Source organism: Dipteris shenzhenensis, chromosome 7, assembly GCF_047967505.1.
Source record: "Dipteris shenzhenensis isolate YYH24624 ecotype China chromosome 7, Dip_SZ_1.0, whole genome shotgun sequence".
Taxonomy (NCBI): Eukaryota; Viridiplantae; Streptophyta; class Polypodiopsida; order Gleicheniales; family Dipteridaceae; genus Dipteris; species Dipteris shenzhenensis.
This window is the reverse complement of record NC_141602.1, coordinates 36283881-36309752: the sequence shown is the minus strand read 5'-3', so window position 1 is coordinate 36309752 and position 25872 is coordinate 36283881. Positions and strand designations below refer to the sequence as shown.

Genomic DNA, 25872 nt, shown 5'->3' with positions numbered 1-25872 from the left:
GAATCTTTTGCATAAACCTCTAGATCATTTGTATTGTTGTCTTCTGAGTTTTCAGGATGTTATTTTATTTGTGAATTCCTGAATGTTGAATTGTTTGGAATTCGAAGGATCTTATCTCTCGATCAACTGTGGATCATAATTTGTTACTATTCTAAAAACGTAATTCTATGTTGTGTATGTCTCTTTGCAATAGTGTATATAATTGTATACAATATGTGGCGCTTCACTCCCATTTCTATTCCTAGCTTTTCCTTATTCCCGCATTCTGAGCGCGGTTGGCATTTTGCTTGATGTTCCTTCTCTGGGTAAGTATAGAGCTTGTTAGGGTAAATGTTTCACGCTGAGCTAGCTTCACTAGTGTTGCCAAATATGCTGAACCAGTTTTTGTGAAGACATGTGCTAAATGATCCTCCATGGGAACGTAGGAAAACTGTCGTCTCTAACTGACAGTGGCTCTCAAACATAATGATAGTGTACCTCAATGTCTTTGTACATGCATGGGACATTGGATGACGTGCAACGGCCAAAGCTTTTTGGCTGTTAGTGTATATGGTAGTAGAAGTGTTCTGGTTGATATGAAGATCTGAAAGTAACTTATGTAGCCAAACACACTCTCTTGTAGCTATGCATGCTGCCTTGTACCGAGCTTCACAACTGGAAGTAGCAATTGTAGGCTTCTTCTTGCTGAACCAAGATATGCATGCAGAGCCAAGCATGAAACAATTGCCACTCTGCGACACTGTGAATGCATGTAAAACTAATGAAGACTGATCACCATAGAAGAGTCCCAAATTCTGCGTGGCCTTCAAGTAATGGAAGATGCGCTTCAGTACCTGCCAATGCTTATAGCGATTGCCAGGGATGATCCGTTTCCACTTGAATGTGTTCACAAAAGATGCTAGCTCATCAAACGGGCATTTACATATCAATGAGCTGTCACATCTTGCATGTGAAACTTCTTCGAGTAGCATCATTGTACAATATAAATAATATCGACTCCTGCATCTCCCTATACAGTCAGTCACAGGAATGGCAAGATATAGTCTTTCACCAAAGGTCTTGATTGGAGGTTTGTCAGTACATGTTCGGGGAGACTGAAGATCAAGAGTATGGATGAGGAGGGTGGGGGCAAGTGAGCAACTTTACTTCACAAGGATGGTGCTACTCACCCCCTCGGATATAGCCCGTGCAATGCAAACCCTGCCTGTGATTGCCTTATAAAGCCATGACTGCCCATATGACATCATTCTTGATACACAGGTCTCGGACCCATGAGATGAGATGAGCTTGTGGCACTAAGTCAAATGCCTTTTGGAGGTCCACAAAACTGCGATATACTCTTTGTTGCTGGTGTATGACCTCCTCGATAACAGTTCATAGCGTGAATATGTGATCTATGGTGGATTGATCCAATCTGAAACGTGCCTGGAATGTTGCTCGCATGCCTGTGTGCTCTACATACTCACAGATTTGCATCTCTAGTGCTGATGCATATACCTTTGCCATCAAGGTACCTGCTTCATTACTCTAGAGGTCCTTAGTCCATGGGGTCCCTTGCTTTGTGGATTGGAAAAACTTTACATAAGGCCTTACTTAAAAGTTTAATTAGGAATTCTTTCCGAGGGCTCCCTTATCATTTTATAGCTTTATGATATGGAGAGAGAGAGAGAGAGAGAGAGAGAGAGAGAGAGAGAGGGAGATAGGTTTCTATTTACATTGTTAAAAATGTTTAGCGTTTTTGAGTGAGATTCATCCTCTTGTTGCTCAGGTCTTCACTTTGAATGCAGAAGACAAATTGAAACGAGGAGTAGAGTTCTTTCGGTCCATTGGCCTTGATAAAGATAGAGATATGGAGTTTATATTATTAAGAGATGCTCAAATATTCTGCTGCAGTATTGAGAAAAACTTGCGGCCCAAGTTTGAGTTCTTGTTAAGTATTGGATTGTCAAAGGGGGCTATAGCAAAGATGATAGTTCTTTTTCCTGCAATGCTCGGACAAAACATGGACCGGTCTTTAACACCCAAGTATGAATATCTAGTCATAGATATGAAGCGCACAGTGCAGGAGTTGGTTGATTTTCCCCAAGTATGTAAGATTCAAGACCTTTGTGTTTGTATGCTTTTGTGCTCATGTTTTAAGCTTATGCCTAGTTTTTGTTGTTTAAGCATAATCACCAAATTTGGAGCACTCAAGAACTTTTTTCTTTTTCTTTTCCTTGCCAAAGTATTTTGGCTACAGCTTGGAGAATAGGATAAAGCCTAGGCATAAACAGCTGTCAGAACGTGGAATTTGTAAGAGTCTTCCATCAATGCTTGCCTGTACAGACGCTGACTTCCGCAGACGATATCTTGCCCAACCTTTAGGCTTGTCTCAGACAATACTAAAACATGAGGTGAATCCATTTCTTTTGTAGGAGAAATTCGATCTTTCTTGCTGTATGAGTCAATGATTGCTTATAATGCACTTCGAGAGTTTCTTCTTTGTGGATGAAAGAACTGTTGTTTTGTTTCATTTGCAAAGAAGAAAGAACTTTTGTTTTGTTTCGTTTCATTTTATTTTCCTTCGTTTCAATGTCGGTTTGTAGGCTATTTGATAATTGTATCATAAAGTCTTTTTTAAAGAAAACATGGAACGGGGAAGGCTTGCATCTACCTCGGATGATTGCCCTACCTCGGATGGCGAAAACCACTCTTTTGGATCCCACTATAGCTCTATCAAAGGATGACCCTCCTAAAGCTAGAGCCTCTACTGGGGAGCAAGAGAGAGGGAGTGAGAAAGAAAGAAAGAAAGTTTATTATAGTCTACGGAATGAGAGTGGTAGAAAATTTGATACAACAAGCAGAAACGGTGGAGCTACCAAACGAACATCATCACCCCTTTTAAATGCTAAGTCCTAAGTAGTACATATTCATATCATCAATAAAATGACATCACCATCATCATGTCGATCAATCCACGTCACCAAGCCATGCCGGCTCTGGCAAATACAATGCGGCCTTAGAGGATGTAAATGTTAAGGGGAGCTCGAGAGGGGGCGAGGTCCTGCTGATGCGTAGCCAGTGATGGAGCGCTGGCGGCTATCTGTGGGCGTTGTGACACGTCCCTAGCACTCTTGAAACCTATGATCTGCAAGCAAACACAAGAACACACCAAACATGAGGGATCTGAGCAGGTTGCTCGCCACCCAACCACGACATTTACGGGATGCTATCCTGAATTAGGAGATGTCTCCTTCGAGCCACGAGCTGAGCTACTGGCACGAACTTCCAACCAGGTCCTAACCAGCCCGGTGTCCCATACCACCAGGTGGCGCCGTGACACCTGGGTTTTGCTATTGGGCCTTGGGCTACGCTACGATGCAGACGCATGTTCGTGACTCAATCCAGGATCAGGCCTAGCACCTGGGAATGAGACTTGCTCCCATTGGCTCACTGAGAACTGAACTTCTGGGCCCCTTAGATCGACTCGGGCCCAATGTGCCAAAAATAGCGAAGTGGTTCATACCCTTGCCACTCAACCCGAGAATCAAGCCTGCCTAGCCCTAAGCCTCCCTAGGCTACTTGAGCCAGTCTTGTGTACTCAGTACACAAGATACCAATGCGTGCACATGACATACTTCCCCTCCTCTACAGGTAGCCAGTCTTGTGTACCCAGTACACGTCAGATACCAATCCGTGCACATGACATACTTCCCCTCCTCTAAGAACTCACTTTAGAGTTCGCTAAAAAACCCGGGAATGTCCTCTAGAGGTTCTGTAATGACTCCCATGTTGCATCCTCCTGAACACGATCCTTCCACTTGATCTTGTATTCTGTGATAGTTCTATTACGAATTTGTCTTTCACGAAATTCAAGAATACACTCAGGTTCATGTGGAATAAAACTTAAATCTGTAACTTCTACTATTTCTTGAAGAGAAACAAGTTGATCATCCGCACTCAGTAACTCTTTCAGTCTACTGACATGAAATATTGGATGTACTTTAACCTCAGGAGGTAATTCTAGTTTATATGCAACTGGTCCAATTCTTTTAATAATCTTGAAAGGACCACAATATCTGGGGGATAATTTCGGAACCAAACTAGTACTTAGGCTCTTGGATTCCTTGGGAATACGCAAATATACCATCATTCCTTCAAAGAACTCTTTGGGTAAACGATGTCTATTAGCATAAAATCTGTCCCGATCTTGGGCACTTCTAATAGACTCCTTGGCAAACTGTAACATTTCTTGCATGTCTTGCAAGAATGTCTTTGCAGCATCATTCTTGAACCCAATCATAACTGGTGATTTAGGTTGAAACCCGTACATAAGCATAAAATGATTGTAACCAATACTCGAATGCTTTGCACTGTTATAAGCAAATTCTATCATGGGGAGATAATCTTCCCATGAAGACTGTCTCTTAGAAACATATGCCCGAAGCATATCTTCAACCAATTGGTTGACCTTCTCTGTACTGCCATCAGATTGTGCATGATATGAGGAACTCATACTTAGAGTAGTTTCCAACTTCTAAAAAACAAGTGTCCAGAAGTTACTTGTAAACTTCGAGTCCTTGTCGCTGACTATGTCAGGTGGCAAAGCATATAGCTTAAACAAACAGTCCACAAACTTGTGAGCTAGCTGAACAGCTGAGATGGTTGTTCTAGTAGGTAAGAATCTAGCCATTTTTGTCATACGGTCCACTATGACCCAAATGGAGTCATGACCTTTGCGCGTTCTAGGCAAACCGGTAATAAAATCCATGGAAATACTTTCCCATTTATTACTCGGGATTTGTAATGGCTGTAATAAACCCGTGCTTCTAAGGCGTTCCGCCTTAGTAACCTGACAAACCCGGCAACCTACCACATAGTTTTCAATAAATCCACCCATCTTAGGCCACTAAAAGGTATGTTTCACAAGAGACAGAGTCTGATGGATACCTGGATGTCCAGCACTAGGAGCATCATGACACTCCCAGAGAATCTTGGATCGAAGATCCGAAACTTTCCATTCTGGAACAACAAGCCGTTCTTAAGCATCCACTGACCTCCAGCCGCCTATACCATAGGTGGCACAATCCCTAAGTCCTGGTCAACCATGGAGCTGCCGTCCTGTACTTTCTGCCAATAAAACTGAAATGACTATCAGTTGTTGCACAAAGCCCCCTCAAGGATTGAAATAGGTCAGAGGATATTTTCGCCACCAAGGCCCTACCTGCCAGAGAGAGTTTGGCTAAGCTCCAGTAAAGAAGCTTGCGCCTCACACTCTCAAGGACCGGGGCTATCTGCTACTCTGCGGAGATGTCAATGCCCATACGGCATCCCAAGTACCTCGCCGATTGGCCACTCCGGATCCACCTAAAGCCTACCAATGCGCCCCACCGAAGAATCTCCTAGGACTACTCAGTCACTGAAAGAAAACCGACTGATTTGCCCCAGTTGATCCTGAGGCGGTGTAATAGACCTCAAGAGCCCCCCTTGACCGCATCTAGGCTCTCCTCCGAACCCTCCACATACAAGGCCGAATCATCTGCAAACTCCGAGTCCAGAAGCTCCTCCTCTTGTCTGATTGGTAGCCTCATCCCTTTGAGGCCAACAGTGTGCGACCTCAGGGTTGGGGGCCATACTTGTCGGATACATAGTGGGCCTGTGTGGAGCGGCTACAGGTTCTCATGCTATCATGGATGATTCGTGGTAAGTCATCCGTTCCTCACCAGATCATTCAGGTTGAGTTTGGGTCACCTCCTTTACAGCTAGATGCTGCATTTTAGGTCATCACATATCTGTACCGAGTTAGGGAATATGGGGATTATACCTCGGGGCGTAGCAGGCTACCATGGATAGCTTTATCCTCTTCTATGGCACTTGCAGCAGGAGGAGATCAGAGGTGTTGGTATGCACGTACAGAGAGATGGTTTGAGCGACTGGGGCTCCATATGGATAGACTACCTCCCTTCCAGTATAGCATGGATGCTCCGTTCTCTTCCCTCTTATCACACGAGGTCAACCAGGTTATCTGTGAGGATCTACTACAGCTACACACTTTTCGGACCTGGTTGGAACGGAGTGAACTCCGAGTGAAGCTTAGCTTCTACAGAGATCACTTCTTACATATCACAATGGAGGGGTTCATTGACCCACCAGGATACACACAGATTCACCTACCCCACTCGATGAGGATCTCTCTTGGGCAGTTTCGGGTCTCTTCACACAGACTTCGCATCAAGAGTGGCAGAGTAGAGCGACTACCCAGGGAGCGGCGCATATATGTGACATACAGGAGGTTGAGACAGAGGAGCATTTCATCTTCAGGTGTCCTGTGTACTATGAGATCCGAGGGTGTTTCCACTGTCTCTTAAGAGATAGTTATGGAATTTTAGCCCATTTCCTCTCCTACCCAGACTAGCGGTGTTTGGTAGGTTTCATTCATGAGGCACTTAGACACCGCGAGAGGATACTTCGAGCACGGAGACAGGAGTAGACTTCTTCCTCGGTTGACTCTATCACAATGAGACGAGGCCTCGACATGACCGTGACCGAGAGCCCGTGACCCGACAGCTCAGACAGAGGGTCCACACACAGATCACACTTGGAGACATCCCCTCCTTGTTTAGAGTTGGAGCCCGACCGACGGGGGGTCACAGTAGCCCTGGTTAGACGTAGAGCTACGAGCAAGAGACGTGCCAGGACCGCATCTCTGAGTGGCCGACAGCACTCTATTGTCGACTTCATGCCTCCACTGCCTCATCCATCCTGATATCTTGCTGTTGCTGGGGATGATGATGATATTGATGATGATGCTGAGATTGATATATAGTCGACCACCGACATGACTATGTTGTACTTAGGACTTAGTACTGCCATTCTGCATTTTTGCCATTTTGCATTTTGCATTGGTATGGACGCTCGTTTAGTAGCTCCACTTCAATAGCACCTCAAGCTCCATCAAACTCTATCCAACTGCAGCTTGTCAACCGCATGACGTCAACATCTCCAAGCGACGCAATGGCCCGACCAACGGAATACTTTCCAAGCAATTTACTGGCAAGGCACCTCACCAACTAGAGAGAACTGAGCTCCCATGCGGCTGGCAGCTATTGGCAGGCGCTGCAGGCGGGGCAAGAGCTGCAAACGGGTCGTGAGCCTCTAGTCACAAAGATAACCCGATAACGTATTTCAAAATCAAAATCTTGCATTAACTCTGCCCATCTAGCCTTTCGTCCCCTCAATTCAAACCCGTCACACACATACTTGATGGACTGATGATCTGTCAATGCATGAAACTTCGAACCATATAAGTAGTGTCTCCAAACCTTCAGAGCATACACAACTGCATAGAGTTCTTTTTCTAGTGTGCGCCAGCGATATTGGGTGTTGTCTAGCTTTTTACTCTCAAAAGCTACAGGTCTGCCCTCTTGGAATAAAGCTGCCCCAATCGCAAAATCACTCGCATCGGCCTCTAAAACATAAGGCCGGGTTGGTCGGGTAATGCAAGAACATGTGCTTCCTTGATAGTTAACTTCAAGGTTTTAAAAGCCTTGTTCAATGCATCATTCCAAGAGATCGGATGGGTAGACCTGCGTCCACGACCTTTTAATATGTTGGTCGGGGGTGTCGTGATGTAAGAATAATCATGCACGGACTTTCGTAGAAAAACCGTGAATCCTAGGAAAGAACGAAGTTGTTTCACTATCTGAGGGATGGGCCTTTCTAAAACCTTCTGGATACGATCTAGATCAATGCTAATACCTTTAGAAGAAATCTTGTGTCCTAAGTAAATGATCTCCTTCATAAAGAAGTCACATTTACTCATCTTGGCAGAGAGCTTATGCTGTCTTAGTATAACTAAGACAATCTGGAGGTGTCCAATGTGATCCTCTAGTGTACGGCTATATACCAAGATGCCATCTAAGAACACGACAACGAATTTGCCCAGAAAATCTTGGAACAAATCGTTCATCATTTGGTGGAATGTAGTTGGAGCATTGGTCAAACCAAAAGGTAATACGAGAAACTCGTAGTGGCCATACCTAGTTGGAAATGCGGTTCTATCTATGTATTTGGCATAGATACGGATTTGGCGATAATCCGTCTGCAAATCAATCTTAGTGAAATACTTCGCTCCGGCCAAACGGTCTATCAAATCATCGGAACGAGGAAGAGGGCATCGATTCTTAATTGTCACTTTATTCAGTCGTTTATAATCTATACACATTCTTCATGAATTATCTTTCTTCTTTCTTAAGAGGACAGGTGCTCCCCAAGGTGATTTACTTGGGTGAATATAGCCCATATTCAAATAATCTTGTAGTTGTAAAGCTAACTCATTCTCCTTAAGCTGGTTTATCCTATAAGATGGAATACGCCCCAAGTACTAAATCTATGTGATGGTCTATTGCCTTATGGAGGTAAATCTTCCGGCAGTTGAGTAGGAATACATTCAAACATGCTTAAATCATTTTTGTTATTAACAGAGACAACACATGAAGAAAGTGGATTCAAAACACACTGATACACATCATAATGAGAAGTGTTTATTATATACCGAAGCTGCATTGCAGATACAATAGGTCCCTGAGAAGAGGGAATATTATCACACAGAATACAAAAGTGTGTGTCCTTATTCAAAAAAGAGACTGTATGCTCTTTTCATCCAATCCGAATATCGTGGGTTTTAAACCCCTCTATTCCGATTAACAAGTCCACATGTTCCAAGTGCATGACATAGCACGTAAGAGCAACTGTGTAGTCTTGAATCCGGATAGAAAGTGCATCAATCTTGCGATCCCAAAACTGCTTTCCAGTTGGAAGCTGCACCTCGTAGGTGTGATCGCTAGGTGTTGTGGACAGCCCCATCCTCTACACAAGTTTGTAATTAACAAAATTGTGAGAGCTGCCCAGGTCAAACAGAATGTGAATAGGATTGGTACTTGCTAACAATTCGTATAGCGATGAGATTTGGCGCAAATCTAAAGGGGGATGATTCGCAAGCTGATTGTGATCTAGCCATGAATTCCCTGTTTTTGCGAATCCGTTGAGTGTATCATGAATTGCCTTGAACGGCTTCAAATGGGACTCATATGCACAAGATCTTTCTCTTGACAACCAACATTCACCACGAGAGAGTATCCCTGTCCTAGGGCTGACCACAAGCTTCACTGACTCAGCGTTGCTCTAAATTGAACGCATGCAAAATGGCCAATCCGACACAGTACTCAAGCAACAATAGTAAGCGTTTAACTGACGAGCACACGGTAGACCAGGAGACACGACGAGCAACGCCTCTAGGGTCTCCATCGACTCCCTTGCCTCCAACAGACGCTGCAAGCTAGGCGCCAATGAGGACCACGCAGCTAGTCCTCGACTGGCGGCTCTACCATAGCCTGCACGACCACGCATATGGATCGCAGCTCCTCCCAGCACCTATGACCCTCAATGTTTCAATAGCGCCTCAAGCTCCATCAAACTCTGTCCCACTACAGCTTGTCAACCGCATGACGTCAACATCTCCAAGCGACGCAATGGCCCGACCAACGGAATACTTTCCAAGCAATTTACTGGCAAGGCACCTCACCAACTAGACGGAACTGAGCTCCCATGCGGCTGGCAGCTATTGGCTGGTGTGCAGGCGGGGCAAGAGCTGCAAACGGGCGGCGAGCCTCTAGTCACAAAGATAACCCGATAATGTCACGATCTGTGACGTATTCGTTTCTCTATTTCTAGACTTATGGATGGTTTGATGAATGGACACTTGTGGAAGGGTATGCCCTTTCGACGAGACACTTCCTATGAGGCACAACCGTTCACAAGAGACATTCTATTGAAGAGACATTCTAATGTACCCTCTCACACCCTTCACAAGGGGTACACACCTCTTCATGCACATACCCTTTGGAGTACACACCTTTTCATGTGTGACTCTTCACTCTCTATATAAGAGAGGCTCAATTGTATGGATGACAGACAACGGATACCCTACAGACATTCAAGCAATACAATTATTCCTTGTTCTCTGCTATTTCAGTCTCCTTTCTGTTCCTTAGCACATTTCTAAATATAGTAAATCTAGGATTTCTTACAGTGGTATCAGAGCAAAATTCGCTCCAGCCTGTAGGAAATGCTCCCCACCTTCTAGCGGTAGAGGAGGCCGATCTGCAGGCCGTGTAGAAATCAAAATATGCAGCAAACTCAAGAAAACCAGTCCTATGCTCTCCATCTCCCACACATCACAAGTTGATGGGAATGGACACGACAAATCGTGTCTTTTCAGGTGCTTGGGCTGTCCCAAAACCAAGGGACGCACCTTTTCCACCATCGGACACACCTTTTGATGAAGAGTCTCGACTCCTCACTCAAGGGACACACCCCATCGTGGACAAAAGGACACACCTATTCATGTAGGGACACCCCTTTTAAAAACAGGGACACACCCCTTCATGAAAAGGTGCACCTATTCCAAGGGTCACACCCCTTCGAATAGGCACACCTTTTAGGCACCAAGGACCTATAAAAGGGTACCTAGAGGGGTTAAAATGGAAAACCGAGCCCCAAACCTTAGGTTTATCCTAGCTACCCTAGGGTTAATTAAACCCACCATTTAATTTTTGGGCAACCACCCAACCTTAGGCAGCCCCCAACGAAAAAGACCTCTTTGACGTTCCGTACGGATTTGCACGCAGCAGCAGCCGCCTCAGCCATCGCCATTTCGCTGGCAGCCCACGCAGGGTCTGCCCGCCTCAGCCATCGCCATTTCGCTGGCAGCCCTTGCAGGGTCTGCCCGCCTCAGCCCTCGCCATCTCGCTGCCAGCCCGCGCAGGTTCGCTGCCCGCCTCAGCCCTCGCCATATCGCTGCCAGCCCGCTCAGATTCGCTGCCGCCTTGGCCTCGCCATCTCGCTGCCAGCCCTCTTAAATTCGCTGCCCGCCTTGGCCTCGCCATCTCGCTGCCAGCCCACGCCACTTGCTGCCAGCCTCCACGCACCATTTTCGCTGCCAGCCCCTTGTTTTTTTCGCTGCCAGGTTCCTTGCCTTTGCAGCCCCGCTGGTTTTGCAGCCCTGCTCCTTTCCAGCCTGCAACGTGAGCACAGCACCAGCCAGTCCTTCGGTCGCAAAACAGCCTACAAACAGATTTTCGCCATGACAGCAGCAGCCTGGTGCGCCAGCCCCTATTGTGATCCAGAATTGGGTACCTGCAGCCTGCCATTGATAGCCTGCTCTCCTTGGTTCGCCACCTTTTTCCTGCCAGATCAGCAGCAGTTTCAGCCTCCTATCGCGATGAAGACAGCCTGTTAAATGCCAGGCCTAGTTCTGCTCCTCGCCACCGATTGCAACATGGACCTCTGGACAGAAATCTGCAGGCCTCTTCTACGCAACAATTTGGCAGATTAAATTATTGCCAGGTGGAGTCTTTACATTCTGCTTTTAAGGATTCTCTTGTCATTATCAAATTACAGCAAATGAAAGAATGTCCTTTAATGCATGGAAACCCCTGGTAATTCACTCGGCATTTCAAGGACACCTCAGGCATCATCTACCACACAATATCGTGTTCAGATTGCACAACCAGCCCATTTCGGAGCTTTTGCATCGTGGGTTTTCTGTGTCACATGCCCTCCTAGTGATTTGGACCACATCCTATATCTTCTGCATGAGGCACCTCAGTTACATTACTTCCTCAGCACAGTACAGGTTGTGTTCCACGAGACATGAAGATACCCAGAACCCGATATTCCTCAAGAGTTTGCTGTCCATCTTTGGAGAGAATTTTACCCCTCACCTTCGGCATCTCCAGGCTACTCTCCACCTCGAGCTCCCAGATATCCTCCTATACAGGTTGTACCTTCCCCAAGACAGTATTTACACTCTGAAGGCACTCCTTCTCCTGGATATCCTCCACTTCCGATAGCAGCTCCTTATCCCTTCTCAGATCCGTGGACTCTGCAACCTACTCCTGTCCTCTCACGAGCAGTAACACCACTTTCGGATTCACCAGTGTTACCTCAGACAGGACCTCCTTTACCAGACTTCCACGGGTGGTTCCATTTTGCCTCGCCTGCCCCCTCCAACATGAGTAACCTCAGGGAGCAGCCTGAATCCTCTTCCAGGAATGGTACAAACTAGAGCGCAAGTTCGCGCTTTTCTCACAGGGATCTCCGATATGTCGCAACGCTCGCGTGAAGCCTCTCCAGAGATCAAAGACTCAAGTCCAAAAAAGACCCCTGAAGTCAATGTACAAGGCGAATCACTACTACAACTTCAAATATCTCAGCTTCAGGACAGCATCTTCGACTTGGTCCAGAAAGCTCAACAACTTCAAGATTCTCGAAGTACCACACATACAGAGGATGACGTGACGCAACCAGACGACTATGCGGATTCATTCCTACCAGAGGTAGAAAACATTGAACTACGTATCCTCTACCGTTTACTTCAAGCTTCCAAAACTAAAAGACTTAACATCAAACTTCCGGAAGCCTACACTGGTCAACGCAATCGCCAAACAGTTGACCAATGGGTCGCAAAAATGCACATGTATTTTGATACTGTTGACCTCACTGAAGGCAAAAAGATCGCCTTGGTAGCCTCCCTCCTCAAGGATACAACTTTTCTATGGTGGCAAAGACGTTTAAAGGACGGCAAAAGTGTGTTAACATGGGATCGTTTTGAACACGTGCTCCGTAAGCAGTTCATACCTGCCAATGCGGACTTCCAAGCACGTTCAGAACTCCGACAGTTGGAGCAAACGGGCTCCCTGTCTTCCTACATTTCTCAGTTCACCACATTGGTGCTGAAGATAGATGGTTTAACTGAGGATGATCGCCTTCATGCTTTCATCTCAGGCCTAAATCCCTCGTTACGCATTGATGTCCTTAAAGCAAACATCACCACCACAGCTGGTGCTATTGCTTACGCAGAGCGCATTACAGATTTCCAAAACACAGGGAAGCAGAGTGCTAATCGCACACAGAACTCTACTATGGCCAAAGGTGCTCGCCCTCAAGATAACCTCAGGTTTTGAAAAAACTCAGGTAATCAAGGTCAGCGACAGTCTCAAGATCCCCAGAAGTCTCAGAAATCATATGCTGGACAGAAGCACTCCTCCAAGGATCGCGTGTCTTCTTCTTCACAAAGTCATTACCGACATCCCCAGCATAAAGGTGCGGCCACTGACAAGAAAAACAGCTCCAGCACAAAAGGACTTTGTATCATCTGTATAGGCGACCATAGATGGTTTGATTGTCCCAAGCGACCAAAGCAAAATTCCAATATGGAACCTAGCACTTCCCAAAGAGAAGATGCTACCCCAACACAAGACAAGAAAGGCAAAGCTGTTCGAATGGCAAACCATCCACCTGAGCCTTGCCAGCAACCTCGAACCGTCCCTGGCCACTCAAGTACTTTGTGTTCAAGGATTGATTCGTGGAACAACGGTCACTATCCTCATCGACAGTGGCTGCTCTCATAATTTCCTAGCTAGTTCTATGGTCGACAAACTTCGGTTGACCACCAATCCTAGTCTCATGGACTATTAGATTGAACTCGCAAATGAAACTACTTTCTTGTGTAACACCAGGATCAAAAACTTGCCTTTTCGCATCCAACATTATACGGACAAGTTGAAAGATAACGTATTTCAAAATCAAAATCTTGCATTAACATCGAGAGTAGTGGTGAGTTCACCGAAGGCAGTCTTCGTAATCAAATCATAGTAGAGGCCCTGATGATCATCTGCATGGTAGTTCATATCTTGATCACCCATTGCGAGCCCGGGGTCTACGGAATCAGACATATCTGAAATCCGATCTGATGAAGGAAGTAGACTTAGAGAAGAGAAGCAACAGGTGGGATCGGAGCTAGGAGATTGGAGCAGAGGGAAAGTTCGCCAGATAGGAGGTGACGAAAGAGAGGAGAGGCTGGCTGATGAAAAGAGATACGAAGCTGACGATCAGCCCGAGTCACTGAACCTGGATACTCCCACTCCTTGCTGTGCCGTACGGACGTATGCTGCAGGCCGTACTAGGTGACGAAATCTTCACGTGCGTGCAATCACGACCTGGGGCAGAGCTGCGGTTTCGCCAGGCTATAAGGTGGGAAATCCAGCTTTTAGAAAGCTCAACTTTCTTAGAAAGCCCACCCTCCTAATCTTGGAGGGGTGGTGCCTTTTTTTAGCTTCCAGCCCCCCCGAAACAGCTCAGCCCTGCCGCGACCATGCTCCAGCCTATGGGGCACCCCTCTACTCCCTGGCATGGTGCCATTTGATCTGTGTGCAGCCCGGCCGTACACGAGATCACTAGGGTTCCCCTCAGCCCATAGCGGCTCCTCTCACGTCTCTCCTACAATCCTCTCCGCTCTCTCCAACCTACACCTCTCACTCTCTCTCACCTAACCCCTGATATCAACATCGAATTCACCCACTCTCTCTTTCTCCTTCTCTCTTTCCCAATCCAGCACCACTACCCTTAAACGATGAACCGACAGACACTTGCAGGGCATGAACATGAATTTCAAAATTGAGGCATACATGGAGAAAATTTCGTCCAAATTTCTCGCAATAGAGATTCCTACATCAGGAGTTGGCTCTGATACCAACTGACATGTCCCGAGCACTCCTGAAACCTCTGATCTGCAACCAAACACAAGAACTCACCAAACATGAGGAATCTGAGCACACTGCTCACCACCCAACCATGACATCTACGGGATGCTATCCCGAATCAAGAGATGTCCCCTTCAAGCCACGAGCTGAGCTACTGGCACGAACTCCCAACTAGATCCTAACCAGCCTGGTGTCCCATACCACCAAGTGATGAAGCTTGAGATCTGTTGCTGGGCCTTGGGCTATGCTATGATGCAGGCGTGCGTCTGCGACTCAATCCAAGATCAAACCTAGCACCTGGGAATGAGACTTGCTCCCATCAGCTCACTGAGAACTGAACCTCTGGGCCCCTTATATAGACTCGGGCCCAATGCGCCAAAAATAGCGAAGACCTCTAACTTGTTCGTACCCTTGCCACTCAACCCGAGAATCAAGCCTGCCTAGCCCTAAGCCTCCCCAAGCTACTTGAGCCAATCTTGTGTGCCCAGTACACGTCAGATACCAATCCGTACACATGACACGTTGTCCGTCTTGATCTCCTGGTAGTGGCTCTGCTCCTAATGAAGTCTACTGTAACACCTACGGATCGTGTCACAGGTCTGAACAAAGATGGGAGGTCACACAATATGATCTGCGTGTCTGTCCGCTATCGAATATGGCATGCCTCGGGCTTCGGGTCCCTAACGTGTCTACAGTCAGTGATTGGGTGGTCCGTACGATCCGACTAACTCCGCGATCCTCTATGAGAAGAGTCGGGCAGTGTGCCCAAGCCTTGCCTTTGTATCCTGAGTAAGTGCTCTCTATGTTGAATTGCCTCATGAATGAAAGCAACGAGGTACACCTAGTTTGGATACAAAAGAAATCTCGAGAGGGGCCCAAAGCCGTCTCTAAAGAGACAATAATAGTGATTATGGATCTCGTAGTACACGGGGCATTTAAGTGCGAAATGCTCCTTTGACTCAACCTCCTGTCGTTCGCATAGCGTACATAGGCGGTACTTCGTGGGTATCCCCTCAGCTCGTCCGCTCTCGATACGGAATCAGTATAGAAGCTGAGCTTCACTGGAAGCTCTATCGGCTCCAACCAGGTCCTGAATGTGTGTAGCTATAAGAGATCCTCTCAAATGACCTAGTTGACCTCGTGGTACCCAAGTGGGATAGAGGCGGCGTCTAGGTTGTACTAGAGGGGCGTAATCTATCCATGTAGAGCCCTTATCTCTCGAACCACATGCTGTCTGTGCATACTAGCCTCTCTTGTCCCCCCCAACTGCAAGACTCATGCACGAAAGCCAAAGCGTGCCATGGAAGCCTATGTCTCCCAGATGTGCAGTCTCCATACGGTCTGAGACGGCGATGTCTCGCCTTCCTCGTGTATATCCCTGGCAAAGTGGGATGTCTTAGGCGGAAAGTAGCATATTGCTATATAAAGATCACGACTAATTGCACGTCAGATCCAGACCGAGAAGAACCTAGAGTGTGCATCCCTCCTCCCTACTGAGATGACTACAAGGAGAGTACGTCGGATCTAGACCCAGAAGAACCTAGAGTGTGCATCCCTCCTCTCCACTGAGATGACTACAAGGAGAGATGATCAGTAAAGTACTGCCACACGTCTGAACCCTCGTACTCCGCCTGTCTCCCTCGTCTCGTCTATGAAAGTTGACTCCCATGTGTAGCTATCGACGATCGGGAGCGGGCGCTCTGGACTCCGATGTGTCTCTGTGTAGAAGACTATGTCTCATCCTATGTATGACTCCGAGAAGTTCCTTGGATCTCACCATAAGGTACCGTTACAGTTCCAAATGGTACATGATAGAATCTCAGTATCCTCAGTCTCATAGACCCCGCTCCCTATGTGGGAGAGTGGGTAGGTGTCCGATGGGGGCCGGTCAAGAGTCTACCATCAGGAACAACTGCCCATTTTCCCTCCTTGTGGGCCACATTCCGCTGCTGCAAAAGGGCACGTCGCTCCTCAATCTGTAGGTGGTAAGGTCCTCATGCGTAGATATCTCTAGATGGTCTCATAGGGCCGATCCACGTCGGAGCGCTGCTAGTCTCAACTGGGTGTCATGGAATCGAATGACAAGTGGCTGCTTCCTATTGGGATCTCTCCCCACTTGCTAGCCCCCATCAATCGCATGCTCTGAGACCTCCAAAGTAGTGGTCATAAAGGCAATCACATCATCCATGGGCATGCTGTCTGTGTGGGGGACCCCTGTATTTTGATGTTGAGGGCCTTAGTGGCCCTCTGCTTCTACTTCAAGATAGTGGCCGGAACGGTTGCCTTTGCAGTTGCCTGCTTGGCCACATCCATCCACCTAGATGTCTTCTTGATGGTCGACTACATCGTGGCTATCTGACCTCTACAGTCGCTGGTACGCCCCCTGGTGCTGTCCTCAGGGTGGTCACCTCCTCCCTAAGCTGTATAATATCTTGTTTGAGCTCGTGGATGAACCCTGTTGGCTCGTGTATGATGAGTGCCAGGTCTTGGGTGAAGCGGGCCTGCTCCTGAATGAAGCGGGTCAGCTCAACCTCTCGTGGTCGAACATTATGTAACTCCACCAAGAGGTTCTCCCAGGCCTCGGGTGGGGTGGCTCTGGGAAGTTGGGCCCCCATGGCAGCTAGAAATCGAAAGGAGATGGTACAAATGTGGCGGGGTGGGGTGAATCGTGGGTGGCTAGAGTGTGGGATAGGTGAGTTGAGCGGTGGGTGACAAAGGAGGGTGATGGGGCCCCTAAAGTGTGGGCGAGACCTGCTGATGAAGGGAAGGGGGGCTGGCTGAGATGTAGCAGTGATAGGCAGGAGGCATATGGGGCAGTCCGTGGTCCGGCTGGTGATGCTATTACTTCTGATGTCGACGGTTCCAAGTTTAGGGACAATTGTGCTGCTCCCCCTAGGGCTGAGGTAGGTTACAAGAGTGTCAAATCCCCACAAAAAGGGCTCTTCCTTGATTCTTCCACCCAGCCACGATTCCTAGAGTGCTCTCTCTGCTTTCCTATGTGAACTCCCTTGGAGTTCCCTCCGTTTTCTTCCTTTATGGAGCCTGTCTCTAGAAATCTCCCCTGAACCCAGTGCTTGCCACTTGGAGCCCACCTGAGTGCCACATGTCCATAAAGGACCTTAGTACCTTTCTACCCTTTAGGCCTTAACCATGCACTCCATATTGATGCAAGCATTGTCGAGCTCCCTGGTTTCCTGCTTCACCATAATCACACCAGACAATCGCGGGATTATGGCTGACGTAACATTCCCTTTCCCTTGAGAATGGTTTACGTCCTCGAAAACAAAATTGGGAAACCTCCTCAAGAGACTGCTTACCCTTTCCCATGTTGAACTCTCTTCAGATCTATCTTTCCACTTAACCAGACATTCTTGCCATATAGTATGTCGCGTTCTTTTTTCTTATCTATCTAAAATTCTTTCTGGTTCCTGTGGTAAAGATGCAGGTTCAATGAGTTCAACTAGGACTTCATTTCCAATGAGATTATCATCATCTCCTAATTTTTTTCAAAGCCTACTGACATGAAAAACTGGATGTACTCTACATCCCTTGGGTAAGGCTAATTTGTAAGCAAGTTCTCTAATTCTCTTAAGTATTGTGAATAGTCCACAATACCTAGGAGACATCTTCGGACATTTACCCGTCTTTAGAGATTTTGAAGATTTAGGTACCTTAAGGTAGACTTTCTCATTTACTTCAAACTCTAACTTTCTACGGTGGGGGTTTGCATAACTTCGTGCTCTGTTTTGAGCTCTTCTTATGCTTTCTTTAGCTAACTTAAGCGTTTGATTCATATCTTAAAGAAAGTCTTTTGCCGCTTGAACCTTCTCTTTTTCGAGTCCCACTGTCATTGGGGCTCTTGGTTGAAATCCATACATCATCTTGAATGGACTAAAACCTGTAGCTGAATGTTTGGCATTGTTATATGCAAATTCTAATATGGGCAGATACTGTTTCCAATTAGTTTTCCGTTTACTTACATATGCTCTAAGCATATCCTCAATGATTTGATTGACTCTTCAGTTTGACCATCACTCTGTGGATGATCTGTAGTGCTCATATTCAATGAAGTTTCCAACCTCTTAAACACAACCCTCCAAAAATGGCTGTTAAATTTGCTATCCCGGTCGCTAACAATACCAGCTGGTAGCCCATACAGTCTATAGATATCATAGTTACACTGAAACGTGTTTCAGAGCCCAGCCAGGCCTGAAACGCCATTTCAGAGAAGCCCCGTTTCATGAAACGCGTTTCAGGGTCTGAAACGTTTCAGGACCTTGAAACAGCTGGCTGAAACGTTTCAGCCAGTCTGAAACGCGTTTCAGAGCCCTAAAATGGGCTGTTTCAGACAACACAGGCTGCTAGGTCTTTAAAATGTCGCGAAATCCGCCGCCAGCCCCGTTTTTGGTCTTTTTGCTTTCAATTTTGGCCTCCTTCCACTCCTTCCACTCCTTCAGCCTCATACTCTCTCCATCCTCAAGGTTTTCCAGCCCTCCTTGAGCCCCATTCACTCCTTTCCTCTCCTTTCTCTCCTGCAGGCTGCTTCAGCCCTCCATCATCATCTACTCCTCTTCAGCCCTTCTTCAGCCCTCCTTCAACCCCCTCTTTCATATATGAATCAGATATTATATTGCCTTTGGCATTTTGTAACTTGTCAATCTTCAGCTTTTTTCATTGATTTCAGATTTGTCATTTATATTTGTAATATGTATTGCTCACTGCTAAGTTAACTACTAAGCTCTAAGCTCTAAGTTCTAAGTTCTAACTTCTAACTTCTAAGTGACATTTTGCCATGTGGTAAGTATTATGCACTATATTTTAAGTTACAGGTAGGCTGTAGGCTGTAGCATTCTAAATGTGAGTGTTCTCATCTCAAAACCCCCTTTTCTAAACCCCCCCTTGTTGACATGGCGTTTCCCCGTTTCAGCCCTCCCAGAAATCCCGAAACGTTTCTGTTCCGTTTCCCCGTTTCCCTAACTGTGATAGATATGCTCCACAAATAGCCTAGCTAATTCTGGAATTTTAACATCTTCACTGACGTGAATAAAATGAACCATCTTGGTTAACCAATCCACAATTACCCACACAGAGTTGTGCCCCCTCAGTGTCCTAGGTAATCCCACAATAAAATCCATGGAGATGCTTTCCCATTTGCCAGATGGAATCTCCAATGGGTGTAGGAGACTTCCTACCTTAAGGCGTTCAGCCTTATTGACCTAGCATTTTTGGCACTTCAATACATAATCTTGGATGGCCTTACCTATTCCAGGCCAAAAGAATTGTCTTTTCAGAAGCACATATGTCTTCTGAATTCCCGGGTGTCCAGCACTGCGAAGCTGAACTGCTGAATGAATTGTGAGGCATCAAGCCTCTCCTTTTATAGGCCTGGGGGCCTGTCAAAAAAACTGACCAGCCTGCCCTAATCTGGCCGACCAGACTGTGGCTGGTCCAGCCCTTTAAGGGCTCATAACCCGGGGCTTTTGGCCCCACACTTCTAGGCCCTCCAATCTAGGCAAGGGCCCAGCCCTATAGAAGCCTGCCTGGCCATGTGGGGGCTATAAATATGCCCCCCAGGGTCAGTCCCTTGCAGCCCTCCTTGCTGCTGCCTCTGGACACCTGGGTGCCCACTCTCCAGCCCTAAACCAGGGCCTCCAAACAGTCCCAAAACCTGCTCCACATCTGCGCTTATCCATCCTGCACATCCTGCCATCATTGCGCCTCTGCCTGGCTCTTCTCCAGTAGTGTACAGAGCTGTACACCCTGCAGATGTCAGTGCCATGTGATCGCCTCCTATTTTGGGTCACTTGTGCTAGCTACTGCTTCGCCTTTTGCTGCTGCAGATCCATCCTAGCTCTGGGTACTTTCCATGGTCTTTGATGTGAGGTGCTGCCCATGTGGCAGTCCCCTCTCTTTCTTCTCTCTTGGGCACATCCTGCCCCAGGTCTCCCTCCCCCACGCTCTCCTCATTTGGGGGCTTATAGATGGGGAGGTGACCTTTCCAACAGCCCCTCTCACCGACACATCTTGGCCCAATGCCAACACGTTGATGACGATGCTCCGGTTGTAGTCCTCTGGAACACTTCGATGTCGAAATCTTTTCCTGGCTTTTCATCCAGTGGCTCTTGCTCCACCAGGTCTGGTTCCGCTGCCGCACACCATCCTGGTACACAAGTCGATATTTGGTAGCACCTCATGGCACCACCTCCTTCAGTCACGTTCCCGCCTTCGAACTCGAGCAATCCAGCTGTCACGATCTTCCAGTTGTCCCCCTCATAATGAGTGAACAACTTGGAGTCTTCCAAGCACCATGCTCTGAGGGTCTGTTTCAACCCGTCCTTCCTTTGGCAAGGTCTGCAATCAATGAATATTTCTAGATAACCTGGACCATGAACTCTCGCTGAGTTCTCAAGCAAGTACTCTTCTGGCTTCAGTACTCTTTGTCCATCACCTTCTAGCAATTTGCGTTCGAGATTTGAAGAAGCACCAATACTTCCCCTTCTGCCTTTGAAGAAGGCCAAATCCTTCCAATCTCGTATCAAATGAAGAGCAGAGTCTCTCCATAGCATGCTATAAAGGCTCAAATGCAAAATATCAAGTACATACCAGACTGTTGTACTGCTTGTGTGTTTGCCCTGAAAGCAAATCCTGTACCTCATTGAGGCACCCACCAAAAAACCTGTGTAATCCTGTACTGTCCCCTTCTGAAGTGCAGCATCCATCTGACCATGAGAACCCAGGGCCCTCCATGGAATCCACCCTCGTGTCAGTGTCGACAGCCACACAGCTGGAAGGTACCAAGCGCTCCATGCTGTCCTTCACCTTCACAAAGGCATCTGACTCCTCGTCGATCCACATCTCTATGTCAAACATCCTCATTGTGATTTCGGGATCAACATATCTGACCTCGGTAACACTCGGTGATGTCACCAGGAACAACTCTTTGATTACCTCATTTGCCTTGGCCTCTCCCTCTGAATCTGAGTCGGACTTCTTTTTGTTTTTTTGATCCGCCTTTTTCTTTCTGCATTCCTTTGCAAAATGTCGTGGCGTATCACAGTAGAAGCACTGCTTCTTCTGCTTCCTCTTCGAAGTCTCCTCGTCATTAGAGTCGTCTTTCTTGAACTTGCCAGTGTTAGGCTTGCCCTTTCCTTTGCCAGCGTCATCCTTCGCCAGCATCGCCCTGTCGTCTTTGTCCTCGTTGTAGAGCTTCTCCCAAGCTTCCTCGTGTAGCAGTAATGGACCCAACTCCTCAAACGTTAGAGGTTTGTTCCTCTGTCCTGCTGTCATAGTCGTAACAAAGCTCTTGAAACTCCGAGGTAGTCTCCTCAGTACCATCAAGGTCAAATGGCATGAGTCTGTCTTCTGACCAACTACTGCCAGCTGATCCCTTGCCACCTTGACCTTCGTCAAGTGGCTATGTACCGTATCTCCTTCTTCCATATCAAGATTGTAGAGCTGATGCTGAAGAAGCAAAATCTGGGAGGTGTTGTCCGTCTCGTACAAATCCTTCAGAGTGCCCCACGTCTCTACTGACATCTCGGCCAACTGGATATGTGGAAGAACAAAGTCTGTTGTAGTCCCTATGATTAATGCCAGGGCATGGGCATCTCTGTCTTCCCAAGCTTCAAGCTCCTCTCTATCTACTGCCATGACTATCTCCCCTCTTCTGTCCACCATGTCCTCCGGCTTCGACTCCACTCCCGTGGTCAGCTTCCATAAGTTCCGAGCCACTAAATGACTTCGGATCTTCAATTTCCAGATCGGGTAGTTGGTCCCGTCGAGTTTCCCAGACTCTCCAAAGTTAGGGATAGTGAATGAGAGAAAATTGGGGGAGGAGGAAGGGAAAGCAGGGGCTGAAGAGGGTGTGGAGGTCGACATCTCTGCTGTTTATACCACACAGCAAAGTCAACCAAACTCAATTTCAGTAGACCAGAACTCTGAACGCACCTGACTGAATCTGATTCACCCTCCTTCTCGCAAGGGCACAATCCTCCAGTCGTGGAAGTCGATTCCCAAGAGCTTCTGAATCAGGGTTGTCCTTCAGCAAGGTCCCTGCCTTCAGGCTCCCACACGTGTGAGCCTCCTACTTGGGCTCTGATACCATGTTAGAAAAGACCCAATAGAGGGTACACACAGCGGAAGACTTATAGTAATGCCCAGGAGCTCACACAGTGTGGTGTGGGGTGTGGAATCACAAACTTCTTTACTTAATGTGCATCACATAGATGTGCAAACTCATCAATAGACAATGAACCAGCTAGATAGAGAAACCACCAAAATATATTTCTGTCCAAAACTATGGACACAATACAAAAGATATAGATCTAGAGTCCCACCAATGGTGTGGTCCTCTGATCTTACCACAAGGTCCTTCTCCTATCAGCCAGTTATCTCTAGACTCGAGCCTACGTGCTCCACCTCGAGCTTATGTGGACTCTCCATCCTTTGACCTCAGCTCCTTGCTGCCCTAGTAGACAGTCAAAGTCTTAGCCTCACACTTGAGCTAAGTCTGCAGCAACACTAGTACTCCTTCAGCTTCTGGATGTAGGCCCCAAGGGTGGTGCTCTGCTGCTCCTTTCTGCTCTGCTGGAAGCTGCACTGCTGAATGAATTGTGAGGCATCAAGCCTCTCCTTTTATAGGCCTAGGGGCCTGTCAAAGAAACCGACCAGCCTGCCCTAATCTGGCCGACCAGACTGGCCAACCAGACTGTGGCTGGTCCAGCCCTTTAAGGGCTCATAACCCAGAGCTTTTGGCCCCACACTTCTAGGGCCTTTGGCCCTCCAATCTAGGCAAGGGCCCAGCCCTATATAAGCCTGCCTGGCCAACCTGTGTGGGCTATAAATATGCCCCCCAGGGTCAGTCCCTTGCAGCCTTCCTTGCTGCTGCCTCTGGACACCTGGGTGCCCACTCTCCAGCCCTAAACCAGGGCCTCCAAACAGTCCCAAAACCTGCTCCACATCTGCGCTTATCCATCCTGCACATCTTGCCATCATTGCGCCTCTGCTAGGCTCTTCTCTAGTAGTGTACAGAGCCGTACACCCTGCAGATGTCAGCGCCATGTGATCGCCTCCTATTTTGGGTCGCTTGTGCTGGCTACTGCTTCGCCTTTTGCTGCTGCAGATCCATCCTAGCTCTGGGTACTTTCCATGGTCTTTGATGTGAGGTGCTGCCCATGTGGCAGGCCGCTCTCTTTCTTCTCTCTTGGGCACATCCTGCCCCAGGTCTCCCTCCCCCACGCTCTCCTCATTTGGGGGCTTACAGATGGGGAGGTGACCTTTCCAACAATTGGAACAACAATCCTAGCGTAATCTTGGATGAATCTCCTATAGAATCCTGACAAACATAAGAATATCTGTAATTCTTCTAGATTTGGAGGATGTGGCCATTCCAATATGTCCCTTACTTTATCAAGGTCCATACGAACCCCTTCTTGGGATATATTATGTCCCAAGTATTTCACTTCTTTCGCAAAGAATTCACATTTGGATTCTTTAGCAAAGATTGAATTATCTCTAAGCAGTTGGAACACTTTTTGCAGATGTTCCAAATGTTTTTCCTGGTTTTACTATAAATAAGGATATCGTCTAAAAATACTACAGCAAATTTTCCTAGATATGGCCTCAAGACACTATTCATAAGTGTCATGAAAGCTGTTGGAGCATTTGTTAATCCAAATGGCATTACTTTAAATTGATAATGCCCATACCGAGTATGAAATGATATCTTAGGGACATCCTCTTCCCTAATTCGTACTTGGTGATATCCTGATCTTAAATCAATTTTAGTAAAGTATTTTGCCTCTTGCAATTGATCAAAGAGCTCATCAATGCGAGACATAGGATACTTATTTTTTATGGTGATTTTATTTAGTGCTTGGTAATCTATGCATAAACGCATAGTACTATCTTTTTTCTTTATCAGTAAAACTGGTGCAGACCAAGGTGAGCTACTTGGTTGGATTTGGCCCTTCCTAAGATATTCCGTTAATTGTCTTTCGACCTCACGTTCCCCTGTCTAGCGGACGTGAGCGAGAGCCAGAGCCACGACGCAGGGTTTTTTCCGGCCTCCCATTTGACGGCCCCTCTATGATTGGTCTCTGACGATCACCACCTGCACATATATATTGTATCTCCCCCCTCTGCCCCATTTTTGGTGCCCCCCCCCTTCTTTTTTGTATCATCTGGAGGTAGACACATATTTTTTGTATCAGGACTAGATACACCGTCCTTCATAACCTCTTTTTTGTAGAAACGGTTGGCTGGCCCGTTTTGAGACCGCCAGCGTTATGCTCATTGTATCAGTTATCTTTAGTCTTATAGACCTTCACGGTCTCCCGAAGACTTTAATAAACTTTCTTTCTTTCTTTCTTTCTGTTTGACTAAGCCTATACGGGGGTTTACAAACAGGGGTAAATCCAGGAATTAAATCTATTTTCTGATCTACTTCTCTCTCAGGAGGTAATCCATGAGGTAAATTAGACGAAAAAACATCTTAAAATTCAAACATTAAATCATTGAAAGAAGATTTATACTTTTTAACATTACAAAAAACAGCATTACTTCTTTCCGATGCAGAAGACATAAAATCACCAATTAAAGTAAGTTCATAAAGATATACCTCACATTCTTCTTGGTGTAGTAGTCGTTTCAATTCTATCGAACAAATAAGAGGAGAGTTAGGCACATCATGTTCTCCTTGAATCTGGAAGACTCTACCCTCTTTTTCAAACATAATGGAGTTATTAAGATAACTCCTCTGTAAGCTATGCCCAAGACTATCCAACCATTCTCGACCAAGCACTACATCTGTTCGGTCGAGATGCATGATTTGGAAATCCAAGGCATCCTGATAACCTTGAATATCCATCTCTACACCATGTATCATGGTGTCCCAAACTTTTTTATCACTGCCCTTTGCCAAAGAGACCACATATTTATGGGCACTAGGACTCTCAGGCAATTTTAATTTCTTAACTAACGAGTAGTTCAAGAAATTATGTGTTGCACTATCATCGACCATCACTCTTACTCTTCGTCCCTTAATTTTTTACTGACTGACAGTCGGCTGTCAAGTCAGGTCGGTTGTAAGGGAGACTACTATGCCCCCTATAAATAGGAGCCCTTGGTCCCTCATTTTTGCAATCACTTCTGCTCTGAAGTCTTTAGCTGACAGCGCACTAGGAGTATCAAGAGGAGAGTTCTCAGCAGAGATTTGCCTCACCCTTGAGGTTTTGTTTTGTGATCACGCTGAGCTTGGTTGCCCATAGTTAGCAGAAGAGTAATCTCTCTC

General features: G+C 46.7%; 1 protein-coding gene across 2 annotated transcripts in view; it reads left to right on the top strand.

The window, feature by feature from the left end:
- Positions 1-25872, top strand: part of LOC147900284 (uncharacterized) — a 60976-nt gene that overhangs the window by 23701 nt on the left and 11403 nt on the right. For both annotated transcript variants that reach the window (XM_087377350.1, XM_087377348.1), the window contains exons 2-3: positions 1769-2086; positions 2226-2393. In XM_087377350.1, the coding sequence (XP_087233476.1) occupies positions 1769-2086; positions 2226-2393 (486 nt within the window). The remainder of the gene's footprint in view (positions 1-1768; positions 2087-2225; positions 2394-25872) is intronic.